At 40.1% G+C, this 18,007-nt stretch overlaps 1 protein-coding gene across 3 annotated transcripts in view; it reads left to right on the top strand.

Annotated features, from left to right (window-relative positions):
* Positions 1–17,198, top strand: part of TRIO (trio Rho guanine nucleotide exchange factor) — a 224,410-nt gene extending 207,212 nt beyond the window's left edge. Inside the window, exons 46-57 of one of the 3 annotated variants that reach the window (XM_042870088.1) lie at positions 737–928; positions 1,957–2,134; positions 2,942–3,711; positions 7,788–8,035; positions 8,828–8,966; positions 9,320–9,347; positions 10,186–10,348; positions 11,723–11,844; positions 11,991–12,069; positions 12,703–12,903; positions 13,597–13,735; positions 14,459–17,198. In XM_042870088.1, the coding sequence (XP_042726022.1) occupies positions 737–928; positions 1,957–2,134; positions 2,942–3,711; positions 7,788–8,035; positions 8,828–8,966; positions 9,320–9,347; positions 10,186–10,348; positions 11,723–11,844; positions 11,991–12,069; positions 12,703–12,903; positions 13,597–13,735; positions 14,459–15,001 (2,802 nt within the window). In that variant the 3' untranslated portion in view covers positions 15,002–17,198. Of the gene's footprint in view, positions 1–736; positions 929–1,956; positions 2,135–2,941; positions 3,712–4,330; positions 4,485–7,787; positions 8,036–8,827; positions 8,967–9,319; positions 9,348–10,185; positions 10,349–11,722; positions 11,845–11,990; positions 12,070–12,702; positions 12,904–13,596; positions 13,736–14,458 lie in introns of those variants that run through there. The other 2 variants (XR_006178638.1, XM_042870089.1) reach the window with 2 other exon arrangements.
* Positions 17,199–18,007: the final 809 nt, after the last annotated feature.

Genomic DNA, 18,007 nt, shown 5'->3' with positions numbered 1-18,007 from the left:
TGAGAACAGAATAATGAAAGTCCTGTAGTTTCAATCATAGAATTGTTTAATCATAGAATCATAGAATTGCTCAGGTTGGAAAAGACCTTAAAAATCATCAAGCCTAACCAGAGCCTAACCATACTACCCTAACAATAACAACCCTCTGCTGAATCAAGTCCCTGAGCACCACATCCAAATGGTTTTTAAACACATCCAGGGATGGTGACTCAACCGCCTCCCTGGGTAGCCTATTCCAATGCTTAACAGCCCTTTTGATAAGGAGGTGTTTCCTGATATCCAACCTAAACTTACCTTGGTGCAATTTGAGGCCATTTCCCCTCATCCTGTCACCAGTGAGAAGAGACCAGCCCCACTCTCGCTGCAATCACCTTTCAGGTATTTGAAGAGAGCAATAAGGTCTCCCCTCAGCTTCCTCTTCCCCAGACTAAACAGCCCCAGTTCCTTCAATCACTCCTCTTAGGGCATATTCTCCAAGCCCTTCACAAACCTTGTTGCCCTTAAGTATTAATCAGTACTGTTAACAAGCCTTCAACTGCAAAATGAAAATAAAAGCCAGGAAGGGTGTGTATTTTCACTGTTTTCTGAAAAAAGACATAGGAATTTCTTATGTATTAATGAATGCTCTAAGAGTCTGCGAGATACTCAAAGCAATTTTGGCATGGGCATCTGCTAAGATTGATTGGAAAAAAAATGAAGAGTTGTGCTAAATGTTTCCACTTGCTTCTGTTTTTAGGGTAAAATTGTAGCCCAGGGTAAGCTGCTACTCCAGGACACATTCTTGGTTACAGACCAGGATGCAGGTCTTCTGCCACGCTGCAAGGAGAGACGAGTCTTCCTGTTTGAGCAGATTGTCATTTTCAGTGAGCCGCTAGATAAAAAGAAAGGTTTCTCCATGCCCGGATTCTTGTTTAAAAACAGTATCAAGGTAACTGTTGTGTGTGAGTCTTAGCAGCATTTGTGCGGGGGACACAAAGGTAACAGTTTCTTATTCAGTGTGGAATCCCAGTGGCGTCTAGGTGTGAAGTCTTAAAGCACAGCAAGGTGTCAGTCATTTCCTGAGATTACTTCCTACTGGATTTGTGCTAACTCTGAGAAATGGAAATCTTGAGATTCCAGCTCTTTGATGCTTCCCATGTGAAGCATCCCAAAGCCATTGCTCTTGTTCAAAGCTGGACAAACATCCACAGTTCAGTCTTCAACTCTGTGCTGTGTGTACACTGCAAAGTGAAATCATTGCAAATAAGGAAAACTTGGTAAGTATCTCTTCTGATCAATTTCAGCTGCAGTCAGTCCAAATGGATGGGTAACTTTTGCACGTAGTAGTTCCACCTTCTTGGTTGTGTCAGCTCTCCTACAAGAAAATCCTTTCCCTCCCCCGTGTCCCCTCTCCCCCCCCCAAAAAAAACATTTATTCTTGCTTCAACTCTTCTCAGAGACAAAAGCTGTTCCTAGCAGTGCTCACCAGCACTCCTCAGCATTTTGGGTGGATCCTGCTTCCTCTTATTTGCCTTGCTGCTCTGCATACCAGCTGCATATCGTGTTCTGTGCTGGCAGGGCAGCCTGTTTCACAACATTACTGTTTCTGCAGAAGAAGGCTTTGGTATGAGCCATTGCTAGAGCTCTAAAGTGGGCTTAGCATTTTAAATAACACAAGGGGAGAGTGAGGGTTGATGGAGAGCATTAAGCTATACTTACAGTGAATTAGTGCAGTACATCTGTCAGCGAGCAGTTATTGCAGTCTCTAGGGCAAAGGCTGCTGTAGAAGAGACTGTTCATTGTTGACATTTTGGTTGTACCAAAAATGACCTATGTTAATCCTTAGTATTATTTTACTGAGTAAATGGATGGTTATCTTAATCATGTTTGGAGATTTGACTCTGAGCTACCATGTAAAAGATTTGAGCAGTGTGTTTCTCAGAAAATACATAAAGGAAATTCTCTTTTTGTGTGAAGGTGAGTTGCCTTTCCCTGGAGGAAAATGTGGACAGTGATCCATGTAAATTTGCACTAACATCAAGAACGGGTGATGCCACGGAGACCTTTGTTTTGCATTCTGCCAGTCCGGGAGTCCGCCAGCTGTGGATCCATGAAATTAACCAAATTTTGGAAAACCAGCGCAACTTTTTAAATGGTAAATGATCAGCTCTCATCAAAAGTTTATAACTGATTAATTCTCTCTCATCAGTTGTTTCTTGGCTTTGAAATGCTCTGCAAGTTTCCTTCTTCCTGCACCAATACATAACAGTTGTGATTTGTGCTGCATTTTTGCTTTAGGACAGATGCTAGCATTTCTGATAAGAGTGATAGATTCTTAAAACAGTGAATTTGATTTCACCAAGAATTGAATTAAGAGAGACACCACCCATTGATGCACAGAGTCTGTGTACCCTTTTGACCAAATGCAAGCCTTTAAGGGCTAAATACCCAGTGCAGTTTTAAATATCTGTTCAGAATCTGTTTTCTATTTGTTATTTTGTTAGCCATTGTTTTCCCACTTTACTGAGGCAATAGCATTCAGGTTCTGCACGAGACCATGATGATATCCTCTGTGATACTGGAAGGTTCTTGCTATATTTCTGTATCCATACCGTGTTGTCCTGATCTGGAGTTGTAATGGTCAGAACAATACACTGAGAATTTGGAGTCGCATCTCTTTTTGCCCATCTTGGCTACTGACCAACAGTGCGATCTGGAGGAAGACGTTTCTGCCTGGATTTAACTTTTCTGTCTTTAACAGAAAGCAGGTGATATATGACAAGTCATGAAGGCGTAATACATAAAAATGACCTGAGGTCTATAGCATGACTGGCACTGATAAGGGAATTTCTTATTTGAGACACATATTCTCCTTTTGTCACAAAACATGTCTGTTTAAACTATTTCTGTTTCCTTTCCTGGTCTCCTTTCCCTGACCACCTCCACTCCCTTCCCACTGCAGCCTTGACGTCTCCGATTGAGTACCAGAGGAACCACAGCAGTGGTGGAGGTGGCAGCGGCAGCAGCAGTGGTAACAGCAGCGGCCCCAGCAGCTGTAGTGGAATGCCCAGCTCCAGCCGTAGCCGGCCATCCCGGATCCCCCAGCCTGTCAGACACCATTCCCCAGTCCTGGTCTCCTCTGCAGCCTCGGCCCAAGCAGAGGCAGACAAGATGTCAGGTATGTCCATTCACAATCTCTCCCTGCCACACTACAACACCTCCTTAGAAACTGGCCTGAGCCAGCCAGACAGGCACCCTCCCAGTGCAGAACCGGACGGTCCTCAGAGAGAAGCTGAGCAGATTCCCAAGATGAAAGTTATTGAGAGTCCCAGGAAGACAGCGGGAAACATTTCTGGCTCAGCTGACGGAGCCCAGAAAGACTCACGTGGAAGCTCAGAGGAAAGTCGCTCAAGAAACAGCATAGGATCACTGACGCTGGGGAAGCCAAGGCCAGGAGCAATCTCACCAATGAACTCTCCTCTCTCCACGACTTTCCCTTCTCCTTTTGGCAAAGAAACCTTTCCACCCAGCAGCCCCCTGCAGAAGGGCTCCTTTTGGAGCTCCATCCCAGCATCCCCTGCCAGCCGCCCTGGCTCCTTCACTTTCCCTGGGGACAATGACTCCCTCCAGCGGCAGGTCCACCGCCACTCTTCACACAGCAAGGACACAGACCGCATGAGCACATGCTCCTCGACCAGCGAGCAGTCAGTTCACTCCACCCAGAGTAATGGGGTAAGAGCGGAGCACCTCTGTCCTGCGAGCTCTTCTAAATCCTTCCCATGCTCCTTTCCTGTGCGTTGCCATCACTCTCCGTACTAACTTCTGGCTCTCCGGCGCTCTACTGCTCTGAAATAATCAACTGCTCCGGTGTCTTCTGCACATTAAAAAATAAGATTATCTACTTCTTTGTGTGTGTATACATAAAAACGTAGATGGTGATATGTATACAGACACACCAACGGCTGCTAACATTAGATACAGTTTCTGCCTTTGCTGAAAGCATAGATCACTAGGCTGAACCTTACTAACTTGCTGTCCTTGCTTTTTCTTCTCTAATTTGAAGGCACATAATTAACTTGCTGAAGCGTGGCAACCAGAGCACCTTGGGGTATGCACTGCAGCCAGCATTTACATCTGACTTTTGAGACTTTGGCAGATTGTCTTGGGGCTTTTTTCCCTGTCACGCACAAATCCACCACCAGCTGTCCATTCAGTTTTAACTTCGTTGAGAAGTCTACCAAACAGTCCCTGGGCTGCCTGATTTTATTTTGTATTTATTCCCCCCCCCCCCACACTCCTCCTTTCAGCATTAGTTGATATACAGTATTCTCTTTTTAAATCTTTTGTCCAGTCAAGGAAGATTCCTACGGTCCACTCAAAACAGGCAAACAAAGCCTAGCTAAAGTAATCAACTGTTCTTCTGCTACAATCAAAACAAATAGCGGCTCCACTTTTCTGCTTTGTAAGAAGAACTGTTTTAGTGCATCTGGACATTCAACCTTTTAGTATGTACTTGGCGTGTTTGTGCAGAAAGCTGGGGGGTGTCAACAGAATCCGCAGACTTTGTAGTAATGTCTACCAGGAAATGCGACTCGGCAATCACAGGGCATGTGCAAATATAAGCAAAAGTGTCCAGGCACTTGCCGTGGATGTGGTAGGGCAGGCTATGGTGCCTTTTGTTAAAAGTCACGTTTGATTCTTTTCTCACTAAGTATTGTGTTCAGTGTTTGTTTTTCCACTCTCACAAATTGTATGCAGTAGCAATTTTGCAAATCGCCTAACTTGGCATTCTTTTTTTTTTTAAATGCATGCATTTCTTTAGAGAACCGTTTTAACACAGAGAGCTTTCTTCTTAGTTCTTACACTTACTTTTATAATAGCTTCAGAAGAAAAAATTATGCTTTGCATGTATCATATTTTGATCCTGATATTTCATCTTTCCATTTGATATAGCTCTGTCTTGTGTTTATCTTCAGTCTAGCAAAGTATGATGATAATATATTAGCTGTGGTTATCAACATGTTTCACAGTAATTGCAAATTGCATAGCCTTGGTGTCGTTACATTTTAAAAAAAGAGAGAAAAGATGGCATTAAGTTTTTCAGAACATTTGAATTTTGCTACTATTGCCAAAGGTGCCTTTGTTTTTTGTCACTGCGAAACAATGTCTGAATGCATGCCTTCTGCTTCACTACTGCATTTCTTTTAGCTGGGTCATAATTATTCATTTATAACTCCACTTGTAGACCATATTTTAGTAGGATTTCACATTGCACTCAGCAGGCTAGAGAAGACAGGTCATGAAGGTTTATTTCGATGTACTTATTTGTGTGTGTATATTTACATGCACGTATGGTTAAGGTTACTTCAAAAGGTTACTTAGATACAGAAAGGTTACCCATTAGAAGGAAAAACAGTTGTTTTTCAATTGCTAATTTCTAAATTTCTAATTGCTGTTTCAATTTCCAATTGCTAATTTTTTCAGAAATGTGGAAGCAATTTTTTAGAGTTTGATTGTCTAACCTCAGGAATCCAGTACTTGAGGTCAGTGATGGCCACAACTTGCAGTAGAAAAATATTTTCTGTGCAAGAATAATTGCTTCCTTGCAAAGCAAAGGAAAAGCTACCTTTCTGTGATGAGAATAAATTGTGATATAAACAAATGAACAAGTTAGGAAGTTTGTCACTCTGTAGTTATCGGACATTTATTTAACAGATTTAAATACTGAAAACAAGAAACTTTCAAACTTTAAAATAGCCCTTCAAGGCATAACTACTAAAAAGAGATGTCACGTTGCATGAAGGCCAGTCCTGCACTTAAACAAGTCTGCATGCTAAAAAACCGTATTTTCAGGAGTAGTGTGCAGGACAAGATTTGGACTTGGGCTGATTTTTCTACTTTAGCCTTCCCTTCCACTCCCTTCTAAGTCTAACAGAAGGAATTAATAAAAGCAACTTTCTCTGAATAGAGTTTTTTTTTAATTTAGCTAGGAGAATTTATGAATATTAATTTAAGCAGCAACTAAAAATAGGACTTCTGGGTTTTTTGGGTTCTGCTGTTTTTGGTTTGCCAGAAGTGTGGAAGAATCTTTGTAATACAAAAGGCCATGTTAACAGTTCTCTAAAACAGGCAGACTGGTTTCTTCCCTCTGGAAGTATAGCATCTGGAATGAAATACGAATACCCTCATCCTGAAGTACAATCCAGGATGAGATTTTGCTCTCAGGTAGCATTTGTTTCATAATCCTAGCAGGGGAAATGATACAGATACAAAAACAAATCCAAGCATGAATGTGCTGAACATGCTAGGAATGAGTAATTAGAGTTTTACTCCAAACTTCTTGGTTTCTCAGTACGTTATTCAGCCAGCTTATAAAGAAGCACAGGTGCCAAGAGATGGAGTTACTTGTTCAAGGCTATTAACAGACAGGATGAGAATGAGCCTTAGGGGGCTCCCAGTGCACCGTGCTGTCAGCTGACCCTCAGTGGTTCTCTTCAGCACAAAAGAGGCAAATACTTGACCGTTCAGAGAAAAAAGGTGACACTGTTTTAATCTTGAGTGCCAAGCTTTCCACTCACTGCTCGCATGTATGTGGTGCTAACGCATCGTTATGCAATATAAACCACAGTAGCCTTCAGGTATGGCTGGGTTCGACTTTCTTTCTTCAACTCAGCTACTCACTGATAGAAACTGAGACAGTCTGAAGTAAGAACACAAAGGACAGGTGCACACACTTAAACACCTCATGCCATATCATTAATGGGCCATCCACTTCATTTATAATGAGTTTCAAGAACTAATTTTCTTTCAGGGAATAGTTTGCATAGTCTGATAATAGATTTTACACTTCTGTTTGTTAGGCCTCTTATGAGAAATGCATATATACAAGCATAAAGAGATTTACTTTAAAACATAATAATTTCCAGTGGATTCATGGCCAGGAGAAGGCTTTTTGGTTTAAAAAATAGTGTGTCTTTAATGTGCACATTGTCAGCAATAAGTAGCTTCCTGCAAGAGCTCTGTGAGGAAACAGACAGCATTAATGAACACCAGTTGAAAGTGTGTGAGAAGCAGCTAACACACAGCTAACAAAATAATCATTCAAAAGTGAGACTTCCAGCTTTATTTTTAGAGATTGATGGGCCTATTTTTCTCCAAAAGATAAATAACTTAGTATTTCAGTAATTTACCTCCTTCTGTGCATTTAAAAGGAATTAATGTGATCATGCAGTTTCAAAGTAGGGAGTAGCCTTGAATTTTCAAGACAGACACTGTTGAAAAGCATGTTTTGTTCTTTGGTACTTTGTCATGTTTTGTGTGCAGAAGGCTGGTGTCTGACATCTGACAAATGGCGCTAGAAAAGATTGTATGTATTCCTCATTATTGGAGTTTCCAGTGTTTATGAGGTGAAGTCTTGATCTGTTCTGATTTTAAAAGTGCATCTACAACACTTGGTGGAAAATTGTTATATGTGTTGTACCGTAGCTTTGCTACCTGATAAGCTTCAGTGTCAGAGCTTGAAAGAAAAGCTAGTTGAAATCTTTTGTTAAAATGAAGTAATCTTGAATAAAAGGAAAAGGAATAAGTTTCTGCAGCAGTTTTACATAAGGGTATTCAAAGACCAAACTATTTTGCACAAATACATGCAAGCATCTCTAAAAGAGAAACCTTAGCTCTTCTGTTTAACTGCATCTTAAACTATGTGAATTATGTAGGTCATGGTTGAAAAGTAGCAGGCCAAGAATAGACTGCCTTCCTCATGAACTTTAAACTTAATTTTTTGCCTCCTTTTTGGTTGACACTTGCAGAGTGAAAGTAGCAGCAGTAGCAATATCTCCACCATGCTGGTGACACACGATTACACGGCAGTGAAGGAGGATGAGATAAATGTCTACCAAGGAGAGGTTGTGCAGATCCTAGCCAGCAACCAACAGAACATGTTTTTGGTGTTCAGAGCCGCCACTGATCAGTGCCCCGCAGCTGAGGGCTGGATTCCCGGCTATGTCTTGGGGCATACCAGTGCAGTCATCATGGACAACCCAGATGGAACCATCAAGTGAGTGCCTGTGTTTGTTTAGAAGAGGGGGAGGAAGAAAAACTTCAATTCAGTGAAGGCTTTAAACCTCTTGAGCTAAAATTTGATGTGATCTTTGAGAAATCAATGAGCATCAAGTAGTTTGAGTAGGTCTCTTTGCAAACATCTTGAAAATAAAATAATAAAAGCAAGGTGGTAAGAAAGAAGCATGTATTTTTTAAAAGCTGTAGTAGTACAGTCTTCTGGGAAAAGAAGATTAAATAATGCCTTATTTAAGAGAAACAATAGTTGCTGTCTTATTCAATAGTGTGAGTTGCTGAGTTAGGTGTCTTTGTTTAGCAAACTGTCATTATGTTTGTGCCAAATGAGGTACAATTTCAGAAATCATAGATCTCAGCTTTGATTTGCAAGTCTGTCTACCATCATTGATTGTGCCAAGATCTCCCTCAGCTCTCCAATGGGAGAATTAATATCCTTATTCTTAGCAGGTTTATAAATGTCTTTGTAGGCTGTATTTGAGATATGCTGTTAGTTCAGTTTGATGGACAATTTGTATTTTCATATTGAATGTTTACAGCAATTGCAGCAAAGATTTCACAAAATAACTACAGACCAATCTTACAAGCTTACGGTTTTAAACAAAATCAATATTGCCTACGGAATACTTAATGTATTTCATTTTAGTATACTTCAATACAGTGAAAAAATGCTCAGACCTACTTTTCAATGCCATTTCAACCTGGAGATTATAACACATCATTGAGAGTTAAAAAAAATAACAATAATTTTCAAATCATACTGCTTTACATTCAGGAAGTCAACGTCTTGGCACACAGCACTCCGTTTAAGGAAGAAATCTGAGAAAAAAGATAAAGACGGCAAAAGGGAAGGCAAGCTAGAAAATGGTTACCGCAAATCCCGAGAAGGACTTGCCAACAAGGTTTCTGTAAAGGTAAATGTTATAAAGATGTAGTAGTTTTCAAAAGGATTCATGTTAGAATTACTTTAAAACTTGCTTTTAATTCTAGCTTCTATTAGAACTTCACGTGAAGAAGTTAGAAGCAACAGCGGTTTTAATGGATGGTGTTTATAAATATTACAAGATTATAAGGTATCTGAATCTACAGGTGTGACACTGCATATGGATACTGCAGAAGAAGTAGAGTGGGACAGGAACTCTGGCATTCTTCTGTTTATTGGACATTTGTGGGTACAGATAACTTCTGCCCATCGCTGTGCTTTATTTTCTACAATTTCTTATTACACTTTTGCAAGGACATTAATTGTTTAATTTTTCCTTTCCAGCTTCTCAACCCCAATTACATTTATGATGGTAAGTTCTTTTAATCTTTAAAAGTCACAGTAAGTGTAACGTGATTAAAACATCATTTACTTTAAATTTATTCAGTGAAAATGTATGCAAACTCATTTTGGAGGGGTTAATGAAATATGTCATATCTTATTCTTTATGTGTTTATATATCCAGAACAACATAAAATGCAAAAATCTTATGACATTGTTCAGAAAGATTTACATTCTTTACTGCATCTGCACTGAGACATATGGAAGTTGAGCATTGATGAATTTCCAAAATAAGGAGATCAGGAGCTGGAGACCTATCACATCATTTTGTGCTTTGTTCCCTAGTAAATACTCAGTCTCTCCAGGTCAGAGGCCGATCAGGAAAAAGAGAGTGACATTGGAATAAGAGTCAGCTTCTTGAGTTTAACCTGTCAGCAAAAAGGGAAAGCAGTGTAGTACCTCACTAAATGAGATGTTTTGTCTTCCCTTCTGCAAACGCAGCTGGGTATGCAGATTGCCTAGCTGAGCACATCCTTAAATACTTTTCACTGCTGTCTTTACTTGGCTTACTTGGCCCAGAGTGTTTGGGTCATCACTGTAGATTTTAGGGTTATCTGACATAGTAGCATCATGTTTAAGTTCTTGAAGAGGAAAAATTATTAATTCTACAGGGACCTTGCAAGGTCAGACAGACTTTGACCCCAGTAAGTGGTGTAGCCATAGGCATGGTCCAAGGGTAGAGTGATAGATAAACTGGAAATTTTAAGTATTATGTGAGATTGTCTAATAGAAAAGAGAAGGTGAAAGGAGCAGAAGTGCAAATTGATGAATTTTAATTGACCTAAGGTTATTAACATTCTTTTTTCCAGTTCCCCCAGAGTTTATAATACCATTGAGTGAGGTAACATGTGAGACAGGAGAGACCATCGTGCTTAGGTGTAAAGTCTGTGGTCGTCCCAAGGCTTCAGTTACTTGGAAAGGTCCTGATCATAACACACTGAGCAATGACGGTCATCACAGCATCTCGTACAGGTACAGTAATTTGTGTAGTACATTTCTTTGTCTTAAAAGGCAAAATCACTGTCAGTGACCTCAGTGGCTTATTTGTTGTGACAGGATGGTTGGTTCCCCAGGGCTCCATCCAACTTGGTTTCGAACTCCTTCAAGGACAGAGCATCCAGAACCTCTAGGGGCAGCCTGTTCCAGCACCTCACCACTCCCCCTGTAAAGATCTTCCCCCTGACATCCAATTGAAACCTTCCCTCCTTGAGCTTAAAACCATTCTCCCTTGTCCTATCACTGTCTACCCTTGTAAAAAGTTGATTCCCCTCTTGCGTTTATAATCCTCACTTAAATACTGGCAAGGCTGCAATGAGGTCTCCTTGCAGCCTTCTCTTCTCCAGGCTGAACAAGCCCAGTTCCCTCAGCCTGTCTTCATAGGAGAGGTGCTCCAGACCTCTGATCATCTTTGTGGTCCTCCTCTGTACGCTCTCCAACAGCTCCACAACTTTCTTGTACTGGGGGCCCCAGGCCTGGATGCAGTATTCCAGATAGGGCCTCACAAGAGCAGAGTAGAGGAGACAGTCACCTCACTGTCCCTGCTGGTCACCACTCTTCTAGTGGAGCCAAGGACACTGCTGGCCTTCTGAGCTGCGGGAGCACACTGATGGCTCATGTTCAGTTTTTTAATCCAACAGGAATCCCAAGTCCTTCTCTGCAGGGCTACTCTGAAGGAATTCTTCTCCCAGGCCATATACATATCTGGGATTACGCCAACCCAAGTGCAAAACCTTGCATTTTGCTATGTTGAACCTTGTTAGATGCACGTGGGCCCACCTTTCGAGTTTGTCAAGGTTTCTCTGGATGGCATCCCTTCTTTCTAATATGTTAATCACATCACTCAGCTTGGTGTCAAGCAAACTTGCTGAGAGTACTCTCAAGCCTGTCACTGATGATATTGAAGAGCACTGGTCCCAAGATTAATCCTTTGGTCAGACTCCTAGGCCAGCTTCTATATGCTAGAAGTCAGAGGTGGAAGCATAGAGTAATGATGGATAGTTGCCTCAGTATGACTTCTAATAATTTGCAAGAAATATAGGGAGCAGGAAGAAACAGGAAGAATTTTATTTTTCAAACACAAAGGAGCCTGGGACACCCTGAAACAGAGTGTCAGTGAGGATATTCTTTAAGGGCTTGAAAAACATTCCAATATATTTTGTACACATAAAATGCTCAGATTCTGGTAGACACTTCTGAAATAGCAGTAACAGAATTAACATTTGTCAAGAGAGAGCATAGAGCCTGAACAATAAGAAGTATTAATGTGATCACTCTTTCTCTAATTTCCATAGTTCAAGGTCTGTACATTGAATATAAAGTTTATATTCATGCCATTGTATTTCCCAGTGACTTAGGAGAGGCTTCACTGAAAATCATTGGCGTCACTGCAGAAGACGATGGTATCTATACATGTATAGCTGCAAACGATATGGGTTCGGTTTCATCTTCCGCCAGTCTACGAGTTTTAGGTAGGCCCATCTCTGCTTTCTTTTCAAATCTGATTATACTCAAACACCTGTTACTCAATTCAGTAACAACAAAAAAATTAATTCTGAGGAGAATCTGACTGTAGTAAATGTTTGTATTACCTTTTCTCTCTTGAAATTCTCTGTAGGTCCTGGAAGTGATGGAATCATGGTAATCTGGAAGGACAACTTTGATTCCCTTTACAGCGAAGTGGCTGAGCTTGGCAGGTGTGTTCTGTATGCTCATGTTCAAAGATGTCAAAATATTAACTTCATTTAAAAAATGAAATTTTCTTCATAAAATATCTACCATATGAGCCCAAAAGTCAAGAATTATATTGGATTATATAGAAATGGGGAGGTCAAAATATTACCAGCACTAGGTGGCACTGCATAAACAGAATGTACTTAAGCTGATGTGGTATCATAGATTAAAACAATGAGTGTTCTTCAGGTGTTTTGGAAAGCCACAGAGTCTTCTACTGTGAAGTACTCCAAAGCTTTTTACTTGGAGAATGAAATTTAAAGCCAAATAAGGTCTGAACACAAGCAAAATACGAAGCAGTTCATGAAGAATATATATTTTTCTGCCTTAATGGATGGACCTGTGAAAGTTTGATACCATTCTGGTTTGAGTCTCAGCAAATACAATAAAACATCTGTATCTAGAGCTACTTATTTCTACAGACACGTTCTGTAGAAGATGCACTCATTTTAAACTCTTTTTATAGCTAGAAACTATACTACGGGGATATCTTACTAGGTATTAAACTGCTATTTCAGAATCTCTCTCAAGGTATAAGTACATTTTTCCTTAGGGCAAATTTTGGTTAATTCTTTCCTTTCAACGTTGTATTCCAGGGGCAGATTTTCTGTCGTTAAGAAATGCGACCAGAAGGGAACCAAGCGAGCAGTAGCCACAAAGTTTGTGAATAAGAAGTTGATGAAGCGAGACCAGGTTACCCATGAACTTGGAGTCATGCAGAATCTCCAGCATCCCCAGCTCATTGGCCTTATTGATACCTTTGAGACCGCCACCAACTACATACTAGTATTAGAAATGTGTGTAAAATGCAATCTATACAGCTAACTTTCCATGGCATTTACTGTGCCTTATGAATGAGAAACTTGAAGATTTCTGGGAGGTTTGGCAACATCTGAGCAAAATCATCTAATTCTCTGATGCCGTTACTAAAATGTCGGGTTATACTTGGAAGGAAATAGTTGTCCTATTAAACTGATATTGTAGGTGACTTAGTCAGGAGTTCCTGGCATGATTTTATATCGAGCAGTTACAGAACTGAATTAGGAATGCCGTGATCTGGTTGCTTGGTAACAGCTCTCCTCTTCCTATCCTCATGCCGTGTCTTCTGAATTCTGACGGTTGTAGTAATTCCTGTAGTCTGGGGTAGTACACATCTGATCTTTCTGTCTGGCTAGCATACTGTCTTTCTTTTCTTCTTTGCCTTCACCTTCTGCTACCATTCCAAAATGATTTCTACTTTTCTACTTATTTTAGGTGCAAGTCAGCTGTAAGTGACATAGAACCACTTACAGACAGAAAAATAGTTGATCAAGCAATGCTAGCCAAATAATGGAAACACTGATGATTACTTCATGCAGTTGTTGTTGCTAAGAAACACTTGGCTTGATTTTTTAACTTTTTTTTTAATAGCTTTCAACACTGATTGTATGGTGGGGGTTTTATCAATTCTTGTATTCAGTATTAAAATTTAACCCTTATAATTCCAATAGGGCTGACCAGGGTCGCCTTCTAGACTATGTTGTGCGATGGGGAAACCTCACTGAAGGGAAGATCAGACTCTACCTGGGAGAGATTCTGGAAGCTGTACAGTATCTTCACAACTGCAGAATAGCACATTTGGACCTAAAGGTGAGGAGTCAGTGGAATTCCCAACAGTGTGTGCCATTCCATGCATGAAAATCTCCTTATAGAAAACTGGCAGCTGAGAGCACAGAACTATGAATCCCTTTGAGTTTTTGAGAATCCCTTTGTATGAAGGGGTATGTGATGGGAGATCCATCCCTTGCTTCAGTTCACATCAAAACAGAAGGTTTGAATTCCCTCTGCATTCCCCTTGAAGATTGATGGTCATGTGTGCTCCTTTGTGCTGGAATTAATTGCTGCCAGTGTTTGGGTTTGGGGTTGTTGTTCTTTTCCCTGAGAAACTTGCAGCACAAGTGCAAATCCAAGGCTTTTGGTTCTCTCTGTCATAAAGCAAATAGAGTTGTTGTTTTATTCACTCTTCATTTATAATTGCTTTTCTTTAAGATTAAATTCCTAAACACAGGTTTCTGTGAAATCCTGCAAAGCTGTTATTGTGAGCATATTCAGTCTTATCTGTCAGAGCTATACTTCCTGCAAAAATTCTGCCAGCAGCTAAAACACATTAATTGCACACTGTGGTTGGCATGGAAGTGCCTGCCAGTTGGATTGCCCAGTAGCTTTGCAGAGCTAGTAATCATCATCTATAGCTGTTTGTTACGTTCCTGTGCAGGCAGCACAGGTTGGGAAACAGTAATTTTTGGAGCACTGAATGTGTGCTAGAATGACTTGAAAAAATACATTTTTTTCTTTTGCTTTTATGTTTTCTAGCCTGAAAATATTTTGGTGGACCAGAGTTCCTCTAAGCCAACAATAAAACTGGCTGACTTTGGAGATGCAGTCCAGCTCAATACCACATATTATATCCACCAGTTACTTGGAAACCCAGAGTTTGCAGCTCCTGAAATTATTCTCGGAAATCCTGTTTCCCTCACTTCAGATGTTTGGAGCATTGGAGTGCTCACATATGTCCTTCTTAGTGGCGTCTCTCCTTTCCTGGATGAAAGCGTAGAGGAAACTTGCCTGAATATTTGCCGCTTAGACTTTAGTTTCCCAGATGACTACTTCAAAGGAGTTAGCCAGAAGGCCAAAGATTTTGTATGTTTCCTGCTTCAGGATGACCCAGCTAAGCGTCCCTCAGCTGCCCTGACCCTCCAGGAGCAATGGCTGCAGCTGGGGAATAGCAAAGGCACTGACAGCATTGACATATCCAGACTGACTTCGTTCATTGAGCGGCGAAAACACCAGAATGATGTTCGACCTATCCGTAGCATTAAAAACTTCTTACAGAGCAGGCTCTTGCCAAGAGTTTGATCTTGCTTGAAGTTCTCTCTCATTCTCTTTCACCTGCCAATCAGACTGGAGATAGACTCCTCCTGCCAATCAATCAGACTGGAGATAAGACTCCTTCTGCCAATCAGCTGTTGACTTGAATTTGGAGGAAAGCAAACCCCGAGCCAACCAGCTGCTAGCGAATGTTCGTGTGCAAGTGCATTCCATGGGGACCACGCGAGGTCACGCGTGGACCTGGCAATGCAGACTTCACTGGGGTGGAGGACGATAGCACTGTACTCTGCAAAAAGCAGTCGCGAGTGATACAGCAACAGTATTTTATTCAGGTTTCTGCAAAAAAAAAAAAAAAATAGTTTTTTTAATAAACAAGAGTTGAATTTTGCAAGTGAACTTAACTACCGTTTTCAAGATTTATTCAAGGAAGAAATGCCTATGTTCAAAGCACTGGTGTTGAAAATGAAATCATGCCTGGAGAAGACTCGCCAAAATGGCTGCCCATTGATAAGGCTTCCATTTCTAACATCTGGTTTTCACTTGGTCCTAGAGCTTTCCAGTTGCCTCGCCTGTATGTATCTCACGTAGCAGTGCACTGAGATCAGACTCTGCTTTTAAGTGCATCCAACCTCAAAGTTTTTGCATACAAATAGAATGAATCGTTTTGCTCTGATAAAATGTAGGCCTTACTTGTATATAGACTGTTACCTGCCTTCAGTCTGTAATTTTTTTCCCTCCTTATCCTTTTTCCCCTCCCTCCTAAATGGTGGTATACCACTGTGCGGGTCTTCAGTTTGGGTCGGTACACGCTGGCCCGTTAGAAACGGACGTCCGGTTGGTGCCCAGCTTGCCGACCTGATTGTCAAGCAGTATACAGCAGGATGAAATACTGTAAATGCACTCATTTGGGATTTTGTTTTATTTCATATCATGTGCAATGTTGTGGCTTTAACATTTTATGCAACTATTTATGAGGACCTCTGTTGTAACTGTAATAAATATATAGAAAAAGCACATACTTAGTACGGCGAGCTTTATGATTTTGTTTGTGTGTCTGGGGGTTCCGGGTGGGCAGGGGAGGGTGTGTTGTACCACACCATCTTTATTAGTTTAAGGTGAGCGTTAGCATAGAATTTAGTCAAAGCTAGTCAGTTTTAAGGGTTGTTTAAAAGAGAGAGAGAGAGAGAGAGAGAGAGATTCGTATCCCAAATCTCAAACTGGTTAAGAAATATGGTGACACTTTTTAAAATTATTATTATATTCAGAATGCCAAAGTATGACTTTCCCAAAATCAATCTCAATGCTTACTACTTTTTAGAATTTTCAGAACTGTGCTTACTTCTTTCTGTGAAATGAACAAATGAATTTTGTGCTCTTTGGTGAAGAATACATTCAAAAAGTAGTGGTCAGATGATGAGAATCTGGCACGTAATGTAATTGTCTTATTAACTGTTTTTAAGGTTGAAGTAATATTGACGTGAACTATTTAAAAAGGCAGAGATGGTTTTCTGTGCATCACTGAGTTCATATAGGTGTGTTGTCATCTATGTTTGTGTGAGATGCCATGTTTAAAGAAACCAAGCTGACATGCCACCATAGTTAGATGTATGGGTCTTAAGCCATAACCTAGCTTGGGTCAGTTTTGAGCTTTGCGGCTTCCACTGTATACTATTTATTCCTTTTTTGTTTTTTGTAAAGTTGTACAGAAACTTTTTAATAGAAATAACTGACTTCAAAACTGGATGTGTATTCGTACCAACCTCATATCATAATGTTTGTGTATTATTTTCCTTTATTGTTTTAGTTAAATTTTTGCTTTATTTTGCATGTATATTTCTTTGTACAGTGACGTTACATGTTTACACAGTATGACGTGATGTAAATATTTTATTTTGCCATCAGTTATTTTGGAAAAAAAAAAAATTAAACATATTTGACATATTTGTCTGATCTCTTGCTTTAAGGAGTTTCAAAGCTTAGGTTTGGTCATATTTTAATTCGGCTCTGTATTTAAGAAAAAAGGACCATTGTTTTACTGTCATAAAACTCATTTTAATTTGCAATGATATATCTTTATTTCATGCCTTATGAAATAATATTTGTCTTTGCTCGAAGTGCTGAGTGCTTTGTAGTGTCCTGATTGCTTTTATATAAAACATGCGCAACTCTCTAACTGTGGGAATTCATTACAGTCTTTATTAGCTAGTAAATTTTGGTCACCAGAGTTTTCTTCCAGATGTTCCCAGTTAAAGACCGAAGGATTATATTTTGATTTAATATTAAACTGGGGAGCAGATTTCCCACATCTTCATAATGAATCTAGAATGCCTCAGAGGAAAGATTGCTTTCAACCGCAGAAACTTGAATTCTCTGCTCACATCCTACAAGGGATGAAGCCAAAGTGTTTTTCATTTTGTGTGTTTAGCAGTCTCTCTTTTCTGTTACTGAACAAGTTTGCAATTTGAAGGACGAGTAACAATGCAGATTGTTTTATTTTTTTTTTTTGTCACTGCATTATGTACATGACTTTCTTACATTATTTTTTCTGATGCAATCTGTCAGTGATGGAGCTGTTCCTTTATGCCTCACAATGTACTTTCAAGACAGAAAATGAAATGAGACAGTTTATGTTGAGGCAGAGAACATTCAGGAAAGATGTACTGCGGCAGGTGAGCCACTGGAAGCTTTTTCCATGTTGGGAAAATAGATGACAACACATTCTATTCAAGAGTTTGTATCCTTCAGTTCTCTAATTGCCTTCTTTCTTGACTGAAAATACACTAAACGAGAGAGGTTACCCAGATGGTATAAAGAGAAATAACGCACTTGTAGGTGTTTCTAGTAGCAGAGAGAGGTTCCCTTCAAGATTGTGGTACTTCTACTCATTTCTTCATGAGTTTGCACTGTTGCTGACATCAATTTGTAATCCATTACTTAGAAAAGCTAACATCTTTTGACAAAGTGGGGGGTTGCACTAAAGCTTGCTTCACCTTCTGGCTGAAGAAAGCCCACGCTTCAAGTTGGATTTTGCTC

Source organism: Lagopus leucura, unplaced genomic scaffold (assembly GCF_019238085.1).
Source record: "Lagopus leucura isolate 7727_CA_CO unplaced genomic scaffold, USGS_WTPT01 Super-Scaffold_100002, whole genome shotgun sequence".
Taxonomy (NCBI): Eukaryota; Metazoa; Chordata; class Aves; order Galliformes; family Phasianidae; genus Lagopus; species Lagopus leucura.
Note: the sequence above shows the minus strand (reverse complement) of the source record. Positions and strands in the feature narration are given on the sequence as shown.